The 23,923-nt window shown below is 45.0% G+C and overlaps 1 protein-coding gene across 2 annotated transcripts in view; it reads right to left on the bottom strand.

The window, feature by feature from the left end:
• The window catches only part of TRADD (TNFRSF1A associated via death domain), a 175,873-nt gene that overhangs the window by 97,914 nt on the left and 54,036 nt on the right, over positions 1-23,923 (bottom strand). For both annotated transcript variants that reach the window (XM_086947674.1, XM_086947675.1), the window contains exon 3: positions 15,435-15,585. In XM_086947674.1, coding sequence (XP_086803800.1) covers positions 15,435-15,585 — 151 coding nt within the window. The remainder of the gene's footprint in view (positions 1-15,434; positions 15,586-23,923) is intronic.

Below are 23,923 nucleotides of genomic sequence, written 5' to 3'. Positions count from 1 at the left end.
TTTACTATTGTGAGATGTTAGCTTGGCATATTATGTCCACTAGTTCTGGTGGGCACCTTGCACCAGTCTATTCGACCCTTATTGATGGTGGTTGTAAAGTCAACCTTATAGAAAGCTATCCTAGGGGTAGCAGTGACAAGAAGTCTTCAGGCTAAGACTTCAGAGAGCGAATTAAGCGAGTTGTTTTACCAATTATAATCCCTAGAGTACCAAATGAAAGCACACCACACAAGGTATATATCAAATATATATGTATTTATTCTAAACACAACCCATCTGCACTCTTTATGAGGTCAGAGGTAAAAGTGCAATACATGTTACTTAATTGGCATACAATAGGTTGCACAGTATATGTTTTGCCCTAGGGGCCTCACAAACCATATACTAAAATAGTGGTATAAGAACCACGTAGGAATTAGAAAGAGGGCCTGGGGGCTGTGGAATCACTGGGGCTACTCTAAACAACCAAAGGTTAGGATGTAGGAGGCCAAATGGAGACGCCTGCAGCGACTAAACACAGCCGCGGGTTACCATTAACTTTCTATGGGAAACAAACTAGTTACAAATTTAAAATTTAAGGGCACTTCTAAATAAACTACGATGGAACCCATTTGGACTCAGACACTAGGAGGGCCAATACCCTCGAGACTACCAGAGTACTAGTGTTATCTCACCCATGGAAGCCGGGAGCATATGTCTCTTTTGGTTTCGGGTTTCAATGGAGATCTACAAGGAAGTGCTGCAGGCGACCAGAGGAGAAGTGTCTGGGTGGATCCAAGCGTGGATCGAAGATCTGTAGAACCTGAAAGCAGAAGGGACAGAGTCTGGGTCACTTGCCAGTGATCAGGGCGGCGATAGGAAGATGCCACCAGATGTCGGGTGATTTCAGGTGAGAAGGTGAAGTTTATTTCTTCAGCTACGAGGACCAGGAGGCGTCGACGACGACCAGGAGCTGGATTCGAGCTGTCCCACGAAGGAACTAGTTGACTGCGGTGTCTGTATCCGGATTGGACCCAACAAGCCTTGGCAAATGCAATCCACGCAGGATGTCGAGATTGGCTTCGGTGCAGACCAGCAAGGTCTGAGGAACTTCTCCTTTGCAGGGAAGTTGGAGCAAGCCTGGAGCAACCAGGAAAGCAAGTTAGATTCAAAGAAAAGTCATCGGGGGCTCACTAGCCAACGGGCAAGGCACCGCGAAGAAGCTTCGAGCGGAAATGCAAAAGCGGGGCCCACAGGACACGAGTGGAGTGGGGGCCTCTGAGCTTCGGTGCAAATGGTGATCGGGTCTGGGGCTTCAAGCACCCCAATGCACAACTTCGAGATACCCCGTGAAGTGGGTGCAGCTTGCAAAATGCAGGATGTCCAGGAGTTCCGGTCCCACGTCTCTCATGTCCGCATGGGTCTCAGCTTTGCTGTGAGCAAAGGTCAGGGTCAGAGATTTCTGGAAGTTCGTGTCCTGTGTCGAAGATTCTTCAAGATCCGGCAGGAGCCTCGAAAATGCAGACCGGCAAGGTTACTGTTGGCGCCTGTTTGAACAGGGTGGTCACTCCTTGACCACAATGGAATGTCGAAGGTCCAGGATTTATGTTTCAGAGTTTCGTCGAGGGTAATCTAAAGCCCTAGGGACTGGGTTCCTATACTTATACTAAGTTAGGGGCTGGACTAACTTTAAGGTCCCTCCTATGGGTGGACCTGGGAAGGGGGTGGTTACACCCCTTTTCCCTGTATCCAGTTTCGTGCCAGAGCTGGGGCTGAGTGCCCCAGCAACAGGTTTGAACTGGGAAATGCATGGAGCACCTTCTGTGCCCCAGGCAGTGTCTGGAAAGCATTTCATTGAATGCAGCCCTCCCTGCCCCAATACACTAAAGCCTGTCTGGGGAGGTGCCATCACGTCCCTGGACAGGAAACCTATTGTCCAGGCCTTTCCTGCCGGAGTTTCATCCAGCTTTTTAATAAACAAGGGGGACCCACTTAATGGCTTTGGACAATGGGTATCGACTATTTCAAAAGAACAAAGGTCCTAAGCTTAGAACGATTTCTGGAAAAATTAAATAACATATAGACCACAATCGGACAATATGTACAGTTTTTCTTATACCCAGCCGGGCAAAGAATTTATTTTGGGAATATATGACAAGGAGTCAATTTATATATTACAATATCATATCAAACATAGTAGTGTTTGAAGTAAGGCACAAGCCTGTGCCGTACTCATCAGGATAGAAAAAAAGTTGTGAGAAAGGGGTGCAGAAGAAAGAACAGTTTACATCAGGCAAAGGAAAGGTTGAGCAAGAACTGGTACTGCTTTAGGATTCAAATTGGCAGTATTCTCTTTAGTAGAACATACAAAAATAAGTCACAATAGCAGAAATGTATGTCTACATAACAGTGTCGACGGCGTTTCGATCCTGTGCTCTAAATAAAAGGATCATCATCAGGACTTAATATATGCCTGGAATAACATAGAACAATTAAGCCAATATTATTCGGCGTCCTGGGATGGCTGCCCAGTGTGGAGTGCCAAATTGGAGAAGAATTAGGGGGAACAATCTTGGAGGGGGATAAGATATCCCGTGACAGCGCTAGATAGCTGAATAAAGTTGAGTGAGCGCCTAGTATGGCGTTCTCACCCGATTTCTAGTGACTCCGTGGCAGCGGTCGGGAAATTGCACGATCCGCTCGCAGTAGGCAGGATGACGGTGCATCTGTTCCTCGCAAGCGATGTTTTCATCCAGCAGCAGGAGGGCAGACTTGTGTCTGTGGCAGCAGCATCCTTTTTGTGATGCAGAGGCTCTGTTTAACTTTAACCGGGTAAACCAGTAACTACATGTCTTCTCCCTCTAGAAGGGTGGAATGCTACCCTCACCTCCAGAACCAGTATTCCAAAGTGTTTGACACCTTACACTACATGTTTTGATAAAGCCAAACCAAAGTTAGCATTAACCGCGAGGATTGTAATGCACTTAAGAGTATATGGTATGGCTATATCATAGAACAGCTAAAAGGAGATGGTTCCGAAAGCTGCAGAGGGGCTCAGCTCATGCTAGGGCACCCTCTCACATAAAACCAAGCACTCTGCCTCCAGGATTGTTAAGGCCTGCCAAAGGAGTGACTTATAGGTGTATATGTGTCTATATGTATATATAGATATAGGTATACTATATCTAAGTAAGGGGCGATTACACCACCTTACCCAGGCTGTGTGAACAGACCTGTGGTGTCAGTTTGGAAGGCAAACCAGGGGTGGCACAATACATGCTGCAGCCCCTGGTAGCAGGGCCACAGCCAGACTAAAGTCGAAAAACCAGAGAATCACAGCAAAAAGTGGGGGTAACCATAGGAAGCAGACCCTACTCTCCTACAACTATGTTTTTTGAAGTTATCACAGATCTTTTACATTTTGCTGTTGAAGTAGTTTTAGAGGTTGATGCAGAGTTGCTGGACAGGTGTGATGGAGTTGGCTGACGCTTCTGGGGTGGTGAATTCCTAGTTGATGGCAAAAATCTCTTTGCTGCTATTGGACCTGGCTTTCATCTGATTTGTGAGGGATGTTCTCTTGGCGTCTCTCAAGAGGAGGTAGTAGTGCCTGAGGGCAGCCTTGTAGGTTGCTCTGGCATCAGCGTCGTTGTTGGCTCTCGATTTCCATTCCAGCTGTTTGCAGTATCTTTTGGAGTCCCGGAGCTTTTCCGTATACCAGTAGGCCTGTTTGTTGGTTCTGCAGTGTTTGTGGGTTTTGATGGATGCCAGAGCTTCAGCGCAGTTAACGGGCTACTGGTTGAAGTTGGTGATGTCCTCAGCTAGCTTGGTTGTGGCGCTGGGTTGGTTAGTTTCAAGAGTGCTGCGCAACTCAGTTCCCTTTTGGGTTAAGAAAGTGCCAATGATGACATAGTGCGCTAACTGGTGAGTACCTACCAGCAGCACTTCTCCTTGACTCACCTCACATTTTTAGATCTGTATACCGGTCAAAGTTTTGTGGGTTACTGGTCTGCTTTGATTGGTTTTATATTAAAAAAAAGACACATATGGGGGGTATATGACTAGACAGATGTAACTGTGCTACTTGCAATGAATCAGCTTCTCGGTGGGAATTGGAAGGGTGGGGTGGGGGGGGGATGCAAGTGGAGGAATACTTTTCTCAATCTTCTTGCTATTTTGCTCAGTGAACTTGATTACGGCAGCATGCTTTTCGTCATGGAGGTGGAGAGATCAGGCTTAATCTGCTCTTCTGGTCTTCATATTATTATCTGGCTGCCTCATTGTGAGTGCCCACATTTCTGCTGCAGCTTAGTTACCTCTGTGTGTCCAACCTGCCACCATTTCAGGGTCCTGGGCCAGGAAGCTCAACAAAGACACATCGTCTGGTCTCCTCCTAAGCCACCACCTATTTGTACTCTTTTATTTTCTGGAGACCCTCAGTATAAATGGTTTGAGCATCTGGTGGAACAGCAACTAGGACTTTCCACAAACAGAGGAGGACCTAGTCCCAACCCAGCAGTGCAGCATATTCTCCTGAGCAGGTGAGAGTTTAGACCACGGGGAGCCTGTGCTACTGGGCACGGACACTCCTTCTATGGCATGTGACAAGGTCTGGCTGGAACATGTGGCCTGTTGCCATGTGGTGACTTTAACACTCATGAATCTGAGATTGTGACCTGGGATGCTGACCAGATCAGAAGGGGAACCAGATGCATAAAAAAACCCCAAGACTTCTGTTCGCAGTCAACAAAGCTGCATTGGACTCTACATTCTACAAAGGAGCAAGATATGCTAATACTTCAGTTGCCTCTCAGAGGTGGGGCGGAAGCGGAGGGGGAAGGGAGAGAGAGCCAACACTGCTGTGATGGTGTAAGTGGCACTGAGGCATAAACTGCCATCCAAAATGCATGACTCACTGAGGTACTGGTTCATTGGTGGAGGATGAACACACAAACCAACCCCTGATTATAGAGACAGGAAAAGAACCAGCTGGGTCAACATAAAAGAGGAGATAATATTCCACACAAGGTGGGCAAGACCCTCGTATTTGCCTCCTGTCTCTGCTTTTTAGCGATTAAATCCAATGTCTGTTTGGGGATTGGTGATTCACTACTCTCCAAGCAAGACCTCTTATATCAGGACAAACTGCAGATATGCTCTGGATGATTGCTCCCCAAGCATAAGACGCAGGGGTTCGAAGAGGTCATTTAATGGCAATGGAAGTACACGCACGGCTTGAAGCCAAGACATTCCAGCATAAGCACTGGACCTGAAAGATAAAAATGATGGCAGTAAAGATCAGCTTAAAAACTGGTGTGAGAAAATTGACTTGTGCCAAAGAAATAGTTTTCAATCTACACCTTTCGGCAGAAAAGGTTGACAGGATTTGAGCACGTGCTGGGATGGGGAACACAAGTATGCATGCACGGCATGGGTGAGGGATACTCTGTACTAAAACAGCTGTAGACACAGTTTTAGTCCTGCCACTAGGTGCCAGGGAAATGCAAGTTGAGAATGAGGTGGAACATATGAGTATTTCATATTTCCAGTACTTGCCTTACTTTTCAGGAATTCAACCTTGGACTCCAAATGAAGGAAAATGTTGCTTAACCTCTAAGCATGTTTTGCAGTGTGTAGTGCTGTAGATTCACATGAGTTGCATACTTCTGGCACCTAGATACGGGCTCGGACAGTACAGCTTGTTTTCCTTCTAAGGTCACAGTGCGTACTTCTTAACACTGCACATGAGCACCGATTCCACCTTAGATTGGGTTTTTTCCACATAGCGAGTAGAAGGGGAAAATGGAGTGTAGAGTAAGACTACTGTAGTGTGTCGTGTGCACTGTAAACTTCTAAAAGGTGATAAAGAAAAAAATGTTCCATCATTTCTGACTTCTGATGAGGAGGGAAGGTGCATGTGAATCTAAGAGCAATACACTCTACCAAAAGATGCTTACAATATTTACTGTTCACAGCTTGTGTGGCTACCGATACAAAGCTTGGCATTGACTGTAAAAACTGTTTCTCCGCAAACAATGGCTAGCAGCCAAATTATACAGATGTTTGGAACAGTGTTCAGAACTCCATCAGGCCAAACACAGTCTGTAAATGGTCTAATATAGCCACAATGTAATGTTGTCTGAAGGTGTGTGGAGTTGATTAGGCAGCTGCCTTGCAGGTGTCTGTTCGTGTGTTAATGGTATGTACCTAGAAAAGTCATGGTGACTTCCTTCTTTTTGTTTTTCCAAGCAGCAGTCAATCAATCAATGCCCCATTTATTCGATGTTTTGAGAAAATCATAAAAGCATACAATAAAAACACACCTATATTACTGTAGTGAAAGAGACACTCTTGTGATTTGGCACCCTATGATGACCCTCAACTACCGCCATTTTAACTGACTTTAGTGTGTTATTTTACCTTAGCCCGGATATACGAGACGGTTCTTCATATACCTGCTTCTCTTTTGTCTTGTAATCTTGTTGTCTTTTAGTGAGAGCTGCCATTGAGTAGAACAGTACATTCCTTACTATTGGCTTTGACATGGCCTTATGTCATTTTGTTTTCTGACTTTGACTACTGGCTTTGACATGGCCTCATGTCATCTTGCTTTCTGACTTTGCCTTACTACTGCGTCCACAGCAGTTCCTGGGATTCATATTCAAGGTCTTTCAACTCCTCACTTTTGTTTCGCACCTCACCGACCAGAGTGAACTGGATATTATCTGTAGAATGTGCAATTCTACCTCGAAGTCAGAATACAGGAGTTTGGCCAGCACCCGTCTTGGCCTGGACGTAGAATGGTACAGCCTGCTGGGTTTTTTCTAATGAGAAAGGGGCGAGGTTTTTTACAACCTTCGTCCTACGTTTAGTAATGATATTTAAGCTGGGAGCCGACGGGGGCCATGGGGAAGTTCACCACAGTATCAACGTATTGCTGTGGAGATGACGGAACTGGAGTCCTGATTGAAACTTCTTTAACGGCTGTTGACGGACTTCCTTCAGCTTGAGCTGGCAAGGATGATGCAAATTCAATCGGTGCGGGGCTCCTAATCACTCTTTCTCTTGTATATATTTTCTACTCTTTGCTATCTGTACATACTGCATGTTATTTCAATTGTTCATTTAATCATTCATTGGACACTTGTGAATCTGCATTTACTGATCTATTTGTCTTACCTTTCTGAACATTGCATTAATGAACAGTTTTTGATTCTGCCAGGACTGATATATTCGGCTGCCTTTTTAAAATGTTGCATTAATACACTTGTGTGTGTTATCTTAAAAATGGATCATGGATGCATAACCATTGCTTAAAATTAAATGCCGGCAAATCGGAGATACTACTGTTTGGAGGAGCAAAACTGACATGGAACGCCACATGGTGGCCACCCACATTGGGATCAGCCCCTACTCCAAAACAACACGCCAGAAATCTAGGTATCATCATGGACGACGCATTGTCCATGAAGGACCACATCCGATCACTCTGGGGTAAGGGCTTTGCAATACTCAAACTTCTGGCAAAAATCTTTCCCTGGATACCCCTGGATTGTCGACGTACAGTCACCCAAGCCCTCTTGGTCAGCCGCCTTGATTACGGCAACGCACTTTTCGAAGGAATGAACGAGCAACTTTTCTCCCGCCTACAGGTTTTACAAAATCAGGCGGCCAAGCTGGTCTGCAATAAAGGCAAGCGAGACTCAGCATCCGCTTGTCTCCGGAAACTTCACTGGCTACCGATGCGCCAGAGGGCCACTTTCAAAATACTCTGTCACGCACACAGAGCTCTTTATAAGACTGGCCCCACCATCCTGCAAGGGAAAATTGAATTCTACGTCCCCAACAGGAACCTAAGATCGAATCACCTAGCCCTGGCTAAACCTAAACGCATCCATAAGACAAGAACGGGTGGACGCGCCTTCTCATACCTGGCAGCCAAAAGGTGGAATGAGTTACCTGTAGATCTCAGACATACCATTACCTACCTTCAATTCCGGCAAAAACTAAAAACTCACCTCTTCCCAAAAAACTAAATCCCCCAGCATAGCCATCAGCAGTCTCCCTCGTTTCATAGCGCCGTGATATCCCATGGGATGAGTGCTGCGCTTTATAAATACTGGAAATAAAAAAAAAAAAGCACCTGAATTTGTCTTTTTGCCTCCAGAGTGGGAGTGCTGTGCAAACGTGTATTATTTAGAGGTGCAGTAGTATATTTGCCTCCCAGAGTGGGAGTGCAGGGGTTGGGTGTGGCTTATTGGTGAGAAGTCACATTCATTACATCTTGGCGTCACTTTCCCAGGATTCGAACATTGAATTTTAAAGGGGAAAATGCTTTCTAGAATGATTTTAGAGTCCCAGATGTCAATTGCGGTATTTCAGAAGGAGCTGGTCTCCTCAATGAAGGAAAACAATGTGGTATTTCAGACAGAAACAATGGTGTCATTTTGAATATGTTGTTTAGCATGTATCAAAAATTTGAGCATTTAGAACAAGAATGTAGTGAGCTGAAAAGAGAGTTGGTTGATGTTCAATTTGAAAATAAGTTTTTAAAAACAGAATTACGCATGTGCCAGGCTCTGAAGCCATTTGCTTTGACCAGCGATGAGTCATATGTGAAAAATGTGAACTTGAAGAACGTGCAAGTTAATCTGCAGGCTTCACAGATGGTCTTAATTAATTATTTTGAGGAGGTTATTGAGCCAGAAAGGAATGTAAAGGGAAATAAACGGACCAGTTTTTGAGACTTGCAGATCGCTGGTTTCAGGTATAAATCAGACATGGCAGTGATTAGTGAATTTTGCTCTACATGGAAAAAGGCTATTTTGAGAAAAGAAATGCTGTAATGTGCTTTTGACTCTGCACAGCAGACTGTGCAGAATGTTTTAAAAGCATGGTCAATTCAGAAATGTGACAGTGTGCCTTATGTGCCAGTCCAAGAGCAGTGTGCTCTTTATAGTTATTGTGAAGAACAGGGAAAGAAAAGAATGCTTTTAAAGTTGTGGTCTGTAACATTTCTTGACGCTGAACAAATGCAGATGCTCTTGTGTTTTTGCGCATTGAAAGACACTGGGCAGAGGGCAATAGAACACAATGTGATTTATCCATGGGAAGAAGCCACTGTTATAAAGTGGCATATACAGACAGAGACTGCAGTTTTGCATAAAGAGTTTCCGCAGGTCTCAATAGAAAGTCCAAGGGTGGAGTTTGAGACACATGATTCTCCAGTGAAGTAACAGACTGAACTGCAAAGCACAGAACATTTCCTTACAGATGGAAAGGCTAAAATCTTGGAGACAGAGGTGGTGACACACAATTCAGATTAGGTGTACATGATTAAATTCGAGCACCTAGTAAATAAAGACCATACATACATGTGGGCAGAAAATGAAGGGATCCATATCCCCCTAGATTTACTTAGAAATATGATTTCTATGTGTCAGGATGCACAAGTGCAGACTCAGACAGGACTGTGAAGCATTTTCAGAGCAAGGGAAGGGAGATAAATACCCCCATATTACAAGGACCCTCTCAAGGTGTGACGTTTTGGGGAATTTAATGGCGTCAGGGACACAGAGAGGTGGTGCCCCAAGTGAAACAAAAGATCAGAGAATGTGTAGTGCCCTGAAACAGAAAAGAAGCCCAGATATTTATTGGTCCGTTTGATTTTTGGAGACAGCACAACCCTCACTTGAGTCAGATTTTGGCCCCTTTGTACAAAGTTACGCAAAAGAAAAATGCATTTGAATGGGGAGAGCAATAACAGATTGCATTTGAATTAGCAAAAGAGTCTATACAGCACACTTTGGATTTGTTGCCAGTACGGGAGGGGGATGTTGAGATGAATGTGACAGTACAATGACCATATGCTAATTGGAGTTTGTGGCAGAAGCAGGTTAGAACGAAAGTACCTTTAGGGTTTTGGACAAAGAAATTGCCAGACGCTAGAGAGAGGTACACCCCCTTTGAAAAACAGGTTCTTGCATGCTATTTGGCTCTGGTGGATACTGAGCAGTTGACCCTAGGGCACAATGCAATTTTGAAACCTGAAATTCCAATAATGCAGTGGGTGATGAGTTCGCCCAAGACTCACAGAAATGGACATGCGCGGGAACCCAGCATAATTAAATGGAAGTGGTATATACAGGATGGGGCATGAGTAGGTCCCAAAGAGACAGAGGTGTTGCATGAGCAGGTGGCGCAGGCGCCAGTTGGAGAGACAGAGGTATTGCCTGATGTACCTGAAATACAGGAGTCTCCTGTAAAGTGGGGTGAGCCATTTAGCGAATTGTCCGTGGAGGACAAGAAGCATGTGTGGTTTACTGATGGTGCAGCTAGCTATGTAGGGGCTAAGAGGCACTGGAAGGCGGTGCCATACAATGCTGTGACCCAGAACTTGTTGACAACTACTGGAGAAGGAAAGAGTAGTCAGCCCGCAGAATTATATGCTGTGTATCAAGCTTTGAATCAAGAATTGCCAGGAACATGTCATACTTAACACAGGGGGGGGAGGGAGCACACTGCCTCTCATCCCAGCACATTTCCCCCCATTGCATCCTGGTAACTGCAGTACACTTACTTTCAAAGTTGCTGTAGTATTTCACCAAAGTTGTTGCAGGTAGTGCTGTTATCTCTAGACACATGTTTCTGGGTTTAGCCAGTCATCAGTAGAGAGCAAAAAGAAGTAAGGAGCAGAGAAAAGTCATCAGGGGTTTCTGAAATGGTGCCCAAGTCTTCACAGGTCACAGTACCTCTCCCCAGGCACCCAGGTGCATCCCAGGAGACCTTGTCAGCTTGTTGGCTCAAGGGAGCCTTTTGAACACGGGGGAGGGGAGGGAGCACACTGCCTCTCATCCCAGCACAGTTCACCCCATTGCATCCTGGTAACTGCAGTATGCTTACTTTCATAGTTGATGTAGTCTTTCACCAAAGTTGGTGCAGGTGGTGCTGTTATGTCTAGACACGTGTTTCTGGGTTTAGCCCGTCATCAATAGAGAGCAAAAAGTAGTAAGGAGCAGAGAAAAGTTATCAGGGGTTGCTGAAATGGTGCCCAAGTCTTCACAGGTCACAGTACCTCTCCACAGGCACCCAGGTGCATCCCAGGAGAGCTCGTCAGCTTGTTGGCTCAAGGGCAAAAGGGGGAGAAGGGAATCAGCTTTTGGGAAAATATCAAGTAAAGTATATCTACCTTCCGACAACAGTTTTGTTGTTGCAACAAACAAAAAGGTGATTAAAGGAGTGCTTGAATTAATTTCAGCCATTTGGATCACTCAGTGCTGCTCTCCTCACTATCATTTTTCACCCATTATGCCACTATGGATGGTACCTGTATGTGAATCAGTCTTGGTCCTGTTTCACTAGAAACATCCAGTGTTTTTTGTTGCTCCTTGTGTGGGTCGGTTCTTGTTACTTAGTGAAGTCTGTAATTACTGATTTATTTGGCTTACCTTTCTGAACATTGCATTAATCTACAGTTTTTGAGTCTGTCCTGACTGATATTCAGCCTGCCTTTTTAAAATGGTGCATTAATAAACTTGTGTGTGTTATCTGAAAAATTATTTAAATTTGTCTTTTTGCCTCCAGAGTGGGAGTGCTGTGCAAACGTGTATTATGTAGAGGTGCAGTAGTAAATTTGCCTCCCAGAGTGGGAGTGCAGGGGCTGGTTGTGGCTTATTGGTGAGAAGTCACATTCATTAAAATTACATTGTTAAAAAGTACATGGAATAATATTAATTACAGATTACTCAATAATACAGAATTTAATTCCAATATTATCTACAGCTTCATGTAGGCAACCCTGACAAATTTCATCTGAAAATAATTTTTCTGCATTGCACTATACTTTTTAACCCCTTCCATGCTGATGACGGCCCCCAGCCGCCATGCATCACGGTGCTCATGTGCTGATGACGGCTGGGGGCTGTCATGAACCCGCCCACTCTTAAAAATAGCCGCACAGAATCGCGGCCGTACCCAAGGGGTTAAACATGACTTTGTAAAGCATTAATTTTCTAAAAATTGCAAGTGATAAAAACGCTGGTCTACATTGTCTCAGACCCATCAATCTTAAGATTGGTAAAATCCATCTCCTTCTTTGCATTACATAGAATTTGCAAAATAAAACCATATGTATTGTCGATAGCTGAGACTGTTTTTCACATGGGCAACTACTTAATATTGTGGACCAATTGTTTGTTTCTGGAAAACTTATCAGACGATGGAAAATTTCAAAAACGGGTTAGTACAAATCTATCATAACCTCTTAATGTAAGTTTTAAATACGACTGTATATGTTGGGTGGTTAATATCAATTGATTCGATTGTACCGAAGGTTTAGTTGCCTCAACAGCAAATCTGTTTACCTCCAAGTGTGTCATGCAATATCTTTTAAAATGCTTTCTGAAGACGGAATTTAGAGATCCAGGATTCATGTAATTTTCAGGAAGGCCAAGATCCTTCATATATTTTTAAATATATTTTAGCCATGGGATCTCGAGAGCCCGGTCCAACTTAAGGCTATCTTTTAGGATATCACAATTAAAGTCGTTTTTGGGAAGTCCAAATCCTGTGCCATAAAAGAACAGGTTGGGATTTTAATAGGTTCCTTCTTACTTGTAGAGTGCGACCTGGGAAGTACAGTTTAAACTTGGCATAGCAAGTTTGGATGCGTTTTATGATCCACCTTGCAAAGCCTGGTTTTGAAACAGGGTGACCATTGTAGGGTTTTGCAAAGCCTACAAAGAGGTGTTTAAATGTAAGGAAGAACTTAGCACTGTCAATGAAATACACAAGTGCCTGCTTGTTATACAAGGTGTATAACACCACCTCTGCTACTGAATCAGGATGTGGGAAGCACACAGGTAGCTCAATAGTTTGGTTAATGTGAAAAGGTGAGACTACTGTGGGGAAGAACTTTGGATTGGTCCTAAGAACTACCCTGTCCTTGTGCTCCTGACTAAGTTGGTCCTGAATGACGAGAGCGTATAACTCTTATGCGCCTGAGAAAAGAAATGGTTGTCAGAAAGTCCACCTTCCAGCAGAAAAACTTTAAGTTGGACGTGCGCAGGGGTTTGAAAGGCAGCTCCATAAGCCCTATAAATACTACGTTTAGGTTCAACACTGGGGATGGGGATATTCTAGGGGGTATTACCCTTGAATCCCTCCATAAATGCCGTAACCATACAGATTTTGAACAGGGACAAGTGTTTCCTGTTCTGCATGTATGCTGCCACCACAGCCAAGTGCAGGCATACAGACGTAAATGAAAGATCTGCCTTCTGAAGGCTTCAGAGGTAACAGATGGTATCTTGAACCATGGTTTTGAAAGGGTCTAGTTGCTTGTAGATGCAGTAGTGGAAAAGCCTCTTTCACTTGGCTACAAAGCAGGCATGTGGGATCTGGGTGCCTGATCTGGCTACATTTTGTCTGAGAAGGTCCAGTCGGATTGGTAGCTTCTCAGGGGGAGTGGTGGACAACTTCAGGAGCATTAAGTACTGCCTCATTTTCCTCACTGCAGAATGGAGGCGTGGGAGAAGTGATAAAACACGGGGAAATGATCCCTGGCAGTTCATCCATGGTGCACTGCACATGGACTAAGGGTGTAGATACCTGCAGGCAAAGCCTGGACACTTTTGTTTTCAGTCTGGAGAAAAGGTTGATGGATGGGGCTCCCCGCTGCTAGTAGTTCCTGATTAGGACTTGTGGGTAGATTTTCCAAAAGTGGACTTGTTGATTTATTCTGCTTAGCATGTCTGAAAAGTCACTGCCCACCCAGATAGCTGGTTTTCTAGAAGATGGATTTTGTTACAGATTGCCCAGCGCCAAATCTACTTGGCTAGTGCAAACAACTGGAGGAAGTGGGTCCCCCATGTTTCTATATGTAATACACGGTTGTTGTGTTGTTCATATTTTGGGGGACCATGTTGCAGTGGACAATTCTGTAGAAGTCTTCAAAGGGCTAGGTGGATGTCTTGGGGCTGGGGGCCGGTTGGGCTGTTGAGATCCCGGAGGAACCAGCTTCTTCTTCTTCAATGCAGAGCAGGACTGTTCACCACAGATGTCAGGCATCTCGGAGGAGGACTGCTGCTGCATTTCAAATTGTGCTCAATGCCTTCCCCTTCAGTACCTCAATGTCTTTTTGCAACGAAAGGCAAGACACAACTCACAGAAAGATTCTCGCTGTAGTCGGGGGAGAGAGGCAAAGGTTGTAAAAGCATGCAGGCCTGCCCTCAGATATTTTGCATTGCACCTTTGACAACATTTTAAGGGTGCGTGTTCCATCGCCCCTTTCCTGCCTGCATACTCCGAGACAAGCTTCGCAGAGATCCAAATAGACTTGATCGAGTTGGGGACCAGGGCATCAGCTGCCTGTGCGTTAAGGCAACCCTGTTGCAGTCAAAAACGGTAGAAAAGTGTTCCTGTCAAGAGGACGGAGTACAATGATTGTTATCTGAGTTTTTGGTCTTGAGGAATAGAAAAGTTAGGTCTGAAAACCAGACAAGGAGTGTGTCGATCTCTGAGCCATTGCTGAACACGTCCCCACCTGATGGCAGAAAAAAAACAATCTAATGCGGAGTCCTTGTCCATGCGTATTGTGGATAAAGGAAGAGTCCTAGCACATCCTGTGGCTCGATGCTTCTTCAAAGAAAACGAAGTGCAATGTCTGAACCCAACACTAGATTGCAGGAGTGTGCAGATCATGCGTATCTACAGCCATCCAATCTACAAACACAAAGTAACTGTGGGGAACTCTCAGAACCTTGATATCATTTTTTTAAGTTTCAGTGGACTGTGTGATGACACCCTGCATATGGTCCAGGTAGATTTGTATAACTGGTGGAACAGTGGTGGGAATTCGAGATGAGCCTGAAAAGAGGAGAATGGTGATGGCAGCAGAGACCAGAAGGAGACCATCAATCAATCAATGGCATTTGTAAAGTGCTGCTTCCTCTGCAGAGGGGTCCTGGAGCTCAAATGCTGAAGAATCACACTTGGTTAAAGAGCCATCATTTTAGCTTTTTCCTGAAACAGTGCTCGATTCAGCCATGCGGAGATGGATAGGCAAGGTATTCCAAAACCTGGCTCACAGTACCAAAAAAGGCCTGCCACCCTCACGAACCTTGGCAAACCGCGGAATGCGAATGTGTCGAAGGTGGTTAGATATCAGGGATGTCTCCTATTGGTACAGACAGAGTCTGTTTTTCAGTTGTTCAGTGTTCAAAGGTGATGAAGGAAAGAGTTTGCATTTCCATATCAGATACTCTAGATTTTTAACATACTACAGATTCCCCGTATATACGGCATCGTTTAAAAAAATTAAAGAGCAACCATTGTTTAAAATGAAAACGCTGCTATTCAAGCAATCTGACTTGTGAATTCACACTTATGAGTAAATAAAAGAAAGTGGTATGATAATGAAAATGCTGTCATGGTATGAAAGGAATTGTGAAATCACTTACCTGACAGAGCTAACTTAAGGGCCTTAAATACTTGAGGCTTTTGCTTGGAGTTCATATAAAGGTTGGACAGGTCAATCTTCTGCGATGTTGAATGGACAAACAGAAATGCACTTCCCACCCACACAGGAAAGCTTGCGTCCATCTCCTGCGCCTACGGAACATACAGTGAAACAATGATGTAGCATGGGCCTGGGGGCAGAGTTCACCCTGCAGTGAGTGCGTGGTAGCCATTAGTTACGAGTATCATTCATAACCATTCAATACTTGTACAAGTGGTGAGATTTAAGCAAATATCATTATGCATTGGTTTCTTTGACACCAGCCAATCAACATTAAATTAAGAAAAACAGTCAATCAGTGCTTATAAAGGGATAGAGCATGCAGTGGCTGCTCCTCTCCATACAGCAGGACAGACAAGGATTGCATCATGGAAAGTGGCAGCTTTCGAGTTTTTTTAGTACTAATTTGCGAAAAGTAATGCAGTACTATGGTGAAGAACAAAAACTTGCCGATTGGAACTGATAACGTTTTGCATGAAGGTGATGAACCAATCATACTGAAGGTATGGCAGTAACGTATCCGATTAAAATGAGCCAAAACGTTAGTGAATTACCAACACTGTGTCATTAAATGTATTGCAGTGCTGCCTAGAGAGGCCAGGTCTTTCCACACTGATAAAAGGTAATTGACTTTACTGCCCATTAAAAGTATGTAATCAGTGCAGAGAAGGACAAGTTACTTACCTTTGGTAACATATTAGCTGGTAGAGACAATATCTAGCTACAGACTCCTTACCTTTGAATTCCACAGGCGTCAGGCTGGATCCAGAAACTTTTGCGTGAGCAGTACCCCTTGAGCACACCTTCTGGTGTCTTCATTCGGCTCCACGTGACATCATTGGCATCGTTAGCATTGGTTATGATGGCGCGGTCATCTATATAGGCGCCACCCAGGCATGCAGATGTCAGTACTTTACACTTTTCCATGCCAGAAGCACAGAGCCACGAAGTGAATGAATGTCATAACTAGGGCCCTGATAAAGGGAACAATCCTAGTCCTAACCAATAAATCCGCAGAGCGGGGTGGCATGGGTGGGTCTGTAAGGAATCTGCACCTAGATATTGTCTCTACCAGATAAAGAGTTACCGAAGGTAAGTAACATGTTCATCTGATAGAGACTTCAAGCTTCAGATTCCTTCTTACCTTTGAATAGATACCCAAGCCATACCATCTTGGCTGTGGGCTGTGGGCAAATTAACTATACTAAGCTGTCCCAGAAGTGGTAGAGTAAGAGGAGGAAAAGAAAGGAAAGGCAGAGAATAGCCCTCCTGAAAGAATTGCAAGACCTATTCATCCGATGATATGGACCTCCAGTGGAGGAGATGATGATGGATTCTGCCTCCAACCGGAGTAGCATGGTCTTGCAGAGTCAGACTGGGAGTTCTTGGAGGCTGCGGCTGCTGAGGTTTGGGTGGGAGACGACTTCTGGGTCCAATCCGAGGTTGGAATGAGCTGCGTCCACGTCTTCCCAGAACTTGGGAAGTCTGTGCGGGATTGTGTCTAACATAAGGTTGGTGCGGCAGGAAATCCCTTCCTTTGCAGCATAAGGAGTGAAAGCTAGAATGGCCATGTGGTGTTACTGAGAGGCCCAAGCATTTGGTCGTAGTATGAGAGTCCTTGAAGCGATCCAAGGCAGAGTCCGCCTTCTCTCCAAAGAGACCAGATCCGTCCGAAGGCATGTCCATCAAATTAGCTTGGACATCGCCTAAGAAGGCAGATCTTCTCAGCCAGGCGTGGAACCAGAAGGCCACCATTGACAAAACCACTATGCCCAGCGAGTCAGTCATGTCAAGGCCACATCTAATGGGGGATTATTTTGCTTCTCTCTCGTCCTTCACTGCCTGAGAGTGTACGGCATGGGCCTCCTCCGGGACCTTTGGCAGCATTTGCGCAACATTCTTCCAAAGGGAGTGGGAGAGATGGCCCAATAAGCATGCATTATTCACCAACCACAGTGCCTGACTGGTAGAAGAAAACATCTTCTTCCCAAGGGTTTCCAGCCTCTTGGATTACCTATCCTAAGGATGGAAGGGAATGTGCCATGAGAATTAAAAGCCTGCACCGCCCAGCTCTCAAGGTTGGGGTGCTGGCTGAAGAACTTTGGGTCACCCAGAGCCCGGCGATGGCAGATTGCAAATGTCGGAGCCCCTGTGCTAGACTTGATGACGTGTAGAGTAGGACATCAGTAGTGTCTCATTAAAAGGCAATAGGGGTTCGGAGGTGGAAGCCCCGGGCTGAAGCACTTCAGTCAGGAGATTAGGCCTGATTTGCACAGAGGGCAACTCCCGTTCAAAGACCTCAGCTGCCCTCCTTATCACCATGGCATAAGAAGCCCCTTCCTCTGCAGCCACAGTTAAAGGAGAAAGCATGTCAGTATCGGTGGATGAGTTCAGTCCACTGGCCTCCACAAGTTCCTCACAACAGTCCATCTGCTCCACAGACACATCCTGGTGTTCTAAAGGGTCTATAGACCCCTCCCAATTCTTTTCCATGCCTGACAAATCCTGAAAATGACCAGGCATAACATATATCCTCTGGGTTTTACTGCGCCGGAGTCGACGCCGATCCGACTCCGAGTCATCTGGGATAAGAATGGGTCTGGCACCACCTGTGGGTGCAGGAGGCACCCAAGGCACTGACTTCAGGTCCAATGCCGGGGAAGGTGGCATTGCTTGACCGGTGGCGGCCCGAATCTGGAATCGGATCCGTGAGACTCCACTGGTGCCAGGCAGCTTTGAATCCGATGGGGCCACCTCTGACCTCAAGGGGACCAGAAGGCTCACCAGAGGGGTTGGCCCGCTCAAAACCATAGCACATGATCTCATACATTATTTTTAAATGAAGGGCGACACAGAGTCTACCCTGGCCACGGCTTTGCAGAACCGTGCCTAGAGGGTCGGTGCTCCTTACCTCGTTCGTCGACCGACGACAGTCGAGGCGAAGACGAAGTCCAATTTGACTTCTCCTTTTTCTTGTGCCTCTTCCTGAGTGTCCCGAAGACCTCAAGTGGGAGGAAGAAAACGTAAGGCTCTGGGAGGGGCCTACGACTTCCTCTTATTCGATCTGGACCGGAATCTCTGTGGAGTCTCGCTGGATGCTGTCAACTGCCAGGCCGCAAGGAGCTTCATAGCCCGCTCCCACAAGGTCTTCGAGCCTGGCCCGACAATCTGAGCACAACTTGGAGTCATGGCCATCCTTGAGAAACCAACAATAGACGAGGTGGGGGTCGGCTACCGACATGGCGTGGTGAGAGGCAACAAACAGTTTAAACCCTGTCTTTCTAGTTTTGGTTGACATAAATGTGAAAGGAAACCTGCCGAAAAGTGACAGATGTAGCTCTTCCCAGATCTTCCCAGGTGCGGAAAGAAAAGAAACTATGTCTGCGCACCTGGGTGGCACCTATATAGGTTTAGGAAACAATATTGTCTATACAGTTTTTTCTTTTACTTAGATGGGCTGGTGACAATAGTTATCCTATCTATTTTCGTTTCTAGAAATAGGGACGTCTGTATTGTAAAACAAAGGTCTAGTGTGCTGTTTTTTGATAAACAAGATCGTCTTAAACATTGGATCAAAATTCAATTGATTAAAAGACAACAATGATAATGGCCCCCTTTAAACCTTGCTTTTGTTAAATGAGATCATCTTAAACAGTGGATCAGAACTCTAATTTGATTCAAGACAAAGGCCCACTTTTAACATTGCTGGGCTACTTGAATAGGGGACTCTGTCTCCCACACTATCGGCAATGCGGGATAAATTCGTAATCATTTTGGTGTGTCATTCACTTCAAATCAACATACATAATGACAGCCGATGTGCAGGACACCTTACTAATACGTAGCAAGCTCATGGAATACAAAATTGTCAATAAAGTTTTGTTGACAGCCGAGACCCCAATAGGTTTCCTTCATGCGTTTTTTAACATAGGACTTGCAACATTGCATAATAAATGGTTTAAATGTATTACCATTGGCAAAAACAGATCATCTTAGTAGTTGATCGATGTTCTACGTTTTATTGGGAACAATAGTTTCATTTGGTGTGCTATATGGATAGTAAAACTCGATTTCCCAGATTCCCTAGGCACGCCGGTTAAGATCATGTGATCGCCCTTCTGCATCACATGCTCCAATGGCAAACAAAGATGGCGGCTGCGTACTACCAGTCACCTCCCCGAGACGGCTCGGTAGACCGTTTGTAATACCGACGGAGAGGTGAACTGGCTGTGTGCGAGTTGGTTGTCAGAGCGTTAGCGATTGGAAAGGAGCATGAGGGCGGATTCTACACACATTTGTGCCGGTCAGGCTTTGAGGGAGTCTTCGACTTCATCAGTTTGGATCGGTTAAAGTACTGGCAAAGTTGCTTTCAGATCCCAACTGCAGGGTCCTACATGCATTTTTCATCTAAAATGGACCTGGGCAAGGTCTGTCATATTACCTAAACATACTTTATACGAACACCTTGGGGAGTGCGTGTCGTGTTTTGTTAGATGGATGTGGTCGGGTGTGAGAGTCATGTTATCCACAGAGTGCGGATATACTGAGAATCTGACATAACAAAATAAAAGCGTGCCAATTGCGATTAGATTATACTCGATTTTCAATGGAATTTCTAATTGCCCATTTGACAAGTATACTCTCTGCAATCATATCTATTACTACTGATCATGTACAATCTGTTCCTTTATGACAACATAAGGATCCCTTAGATTCACTTGCGAGGTATATAGCTATTGTCAGGGATGGTATATAATTTTCTGAAATCCACTGACTTATTGTAAGAAGCAGGTCATGTGACATTGGTTGTCTATGCCTTCTTTGATTTTAACAGAGCGGTGCTTCTTCTCCCTGAGCCGCAGCCAGGTGAGGAGAGGCCGTACCCTCCAGCAAATTAAGTAAGCAGGAATAGCTATATATTATATATATATATAAATATAGTTATATTGTCTGATGTTGACCATGATGTAACACATGCAGATGGCAATCATGCCAGATTAGGATGTCTATATATAGAGACACCAATTTTCTCTTTCCGCTTCCCTTTTTTTGACATGGAACCAACATGAATTGTGCATCCGACAGTGGCTGAGTAATCCACATGCAGGAGGAGTGACCAGACATCCAGGAGTGCAGGTGAAATGGTTCATTGATTTTATTTGATTTCACATGTAATTGTTCTATTGCAGTAGCAACTATTGTTTAAGGTCCTGACGAAGACAGAGGATAGTAGTGTCCTGATTTACTGCTGAAACGTGTTGACCACATAATCATAGTGGCAGATATTTGTTAGAGCTGCCATTTTTTGCACTGTTTTTAATCTTGGGCAACTGAGTGATGATAATAAACTCATGTTTCTCTCACTTACCCAATTTTAACTCACTAATTACTTCACGTTGTCTCACGCACTGCAGTTCTTTGACACCATCACTTAACATCTGTAGAGTGATCCCTGTGCTTCATAATTAGATGCAGGACGTGTCCACCTAGTCCTAGTAAACATCTTTTATAATTCATGATGGGAAGGTAGTAAAGAAGCCCAGATGATGACTAGGGCGGCATCGGATGGTGACTGATGGGTATCCTTATTTATAAGGTGAACTTCTGATGTATTCACACACTTAATTTGTTGGTCTAGGTCTCATTAAGGTTGATCTGTTGTAGGTAGACCTGTGGACACTATGTGAAGATTATGTTGATTATCGGGGGTTGTGTCCATGCCAGGTCTATAAATATGCCCTAGGACCCTCCCCTATCGGTTTGTGTTACCTATATAGGTGACCACAACGTAATAACCAATGCTAACAGTGCCAACGATGTCACGCGGAGCCAAATGGAGCCACCCGGTGTTGCACGCAAGGGGTACTTCTCATGCAAAAGTTTGGAATCTGCAGCAAGAAGTCTCTATCAGGTATGCTGGTACAACCCTATCAGCCTAACAGCAGTACTAGACAGGTGCTTGTACTGCACGTTAAATAGTTTCAAGTTCTATTGGGAATTGCACATATTGCTTTAAAAGCAAGCGCTGATTTCACCCAAAAAAAAGAGTACAGAAGTGTGGAAAAGAAGTTCCACAGCAAGTACACGTTTACTCCCTGTGCTCGTCTTTAATTGAGGATCAGTAAGTGATTCCAGCAAGTTCAACATGTGCATGTCCCTTCATCTCCTCTAGTACAATATATGTTCCGACTTCATTTGAACATCCCACCTATTAACACAGAATTACAGAAAAGGTGAGAGAAGCTTGGAGAATATCACAAGATAGATTACAAGGCTCCAGACTACCAGAAATGCATCTAGTTAGCCTGAAAATAAACCTATGTCCCTAGGCCTCCGACCTCACAGGAATCTGTTCTTTTAGCTTTAAAGGGTGCAATTTGCATTGTCAAAGTGCTTGGATGCTTAGTTTCATACTATGTGAAAGCCTCCGTTATTCCTATTGTATGCATGAGCTGGCTTGCTGCAGTATCAGAAAGTATACATGAATTAATGCGCAGCCAGGACTGAAGCAATTTCAAAGTCATTTTAACACCTCAAATCAGATTTGATTAAAGTGGACATCTCTGGTGAGTTCAGGCAAGTAGTGACTCACGTTTCCTCATTTACAAACAAGGATTTGGAAAGGCATTATGGAACATAGCCTTGGGATGGCACAAAGTGGCATTGCGAAGGGTGATAGCACAGTTGAGAGGTTGAAACTGGGAATTAATTTACACCACAAGTATGTTCCACAAAATTCTAAGACTTTAAGAACAGCGATTGTGACTTTTAAAAAATGGCAAAGTCCAATGGCTTAAGGGGCTTCGCTCAAGCCCACACTTGTTCTGTATGTATATGTATGTATTCATGGGAGCACTGCTGATGGGAAGTCTCTGGCAAACAGCTGTATCTGTAGGAGAGCAACAAATTTAAATTAATCTGGCTTGACCCCAACTTTCACTGCATGTCCAAGGCCTGGAGGGTCTAAAATTCCAAGGTTCATCAGCATTTGGCAGGGGCTTAAGAGAGGCACTTCTGTATGACCAGAGACGACTTTCTTCTTGTACCTTCCCTGGCTAGAATATAGTAGCTTGCGCAGATCCACAGCTACTGTCTTACTCTCCCTGGGGTGTTCATCTCCATGAGGTTACAGAAATGCTCCATGATCTAGTCCTAGCACTAGGAAGGCCTCACCAGTATGACCCGGCATGGGAACGTATCCCAATAAACAGGTTGCCTTCTTCCACTTCCCCTGTCTTGTCCAGGGCTGTGGGATGTACAAATGTATCCAAGCTTGCCCCACTGACTAAGAACTAATGAGCCTCGTAAAAGGGCTATGAAGTAATATTGGGCCTGCCATTGTACCCCTCTCATTGCATCTCTGCAGCCTAAATTGCTCAATGATAGGGAGCAATATTAACAACAAAATAGAAGTCTATGAAGGCAGTGTTGTGGAGGCAGTGCATGGGGCTCACGTGTGAGGTGCTGAGCCAACTGCAGAAGGAAATCCATACGGCTGAAGCTGGTTTGGCTAGATTGCAGGTGCGGAATTTGTTTAATAGGAATTCCGAAGGGAGGATGCCCATGTGAGCAGTCGTATTGTGGACACGTGGCACAGGTTGGATAGGTACAATCTGAAGCAATACTGTTAGAGGTTGCATCAAGAGTGTGATGAGTCAGGTAGACTTTTGGCTTGGATCTTGCGCAGGCAGGTGGCCAATAGAGAGGGGGGTGAGGGGGGAGTTTCTGGTGGATTCTATCAGAAGTACTCACCTGCCCTCACGCAGGGGCTCCTCAAGGTTTTCCTGGAAGCCAGAGAGGCAGGGGAGCTACTGCTAACCATGAGGGAAGGGGATATCTGTATGTTGCCCAAGCCTGGAAGGGAGAGAATAAATCAGGAAGCATATATGTGGAGAAGTGTGGCTCAAGTGGTTGGAGCGGCAGACCCCGATGCAGAGGTCTGGCCCGGACCATGGTTCAATTCCCCGCCTCAGCGGGTCTTGGGCTCAAATTTCCCCGGACCTGACAATTCTCGCCTCGGTGCCTATTCCAATCCTGGAGTCCCACTCTGTAACTCTGGGCAATAGCTTGCTTAATCTCCACAACGGTCCCTCGCGGCGGGATGCCTGGCTTTCACCTTGGGAGTGCCCAGTAATGGGTTATCTCGCAGGGGAATACCAGGACGGGTTCCCTAAGCAAGCGCCGGGAAACCCACTGCGGGTAGCTGTGCGCTATATAAGCTCAAATACATTTACATTTACATTTATAGGCCTCTCAACATGGGAAATATGGATGTGAAAATTCGGTGTAAATGTTTAGCCATTTGAACTCTATAATGGGATGGTGCACGACCAGTAAGGGTTTATCCCGGGTCGCAACACAGGGATAAGTCTGAGAAGATTAATGCATGTACTTTATGGGTAGAGGGCAAAGGCAAGGAAATGGGATTGG

Source organism: Lissotriton vulgaris, chromosome 12, assembly GCF_964263255.1.
Source record: "Lissotriton vulgaris chromosome 12, aLisVul1.2, whole genome shotgun sequence".
Classification (NCBI taxonomy): Eukaryota; Metazoa; Chordata; class Amphibia; order Caudata; family Salamandridae; genus Lissotriton; species Lissotriton vulgaris.
This window is presented reverse-complemented; position numbering and strand designations above follow the sequence as displayed.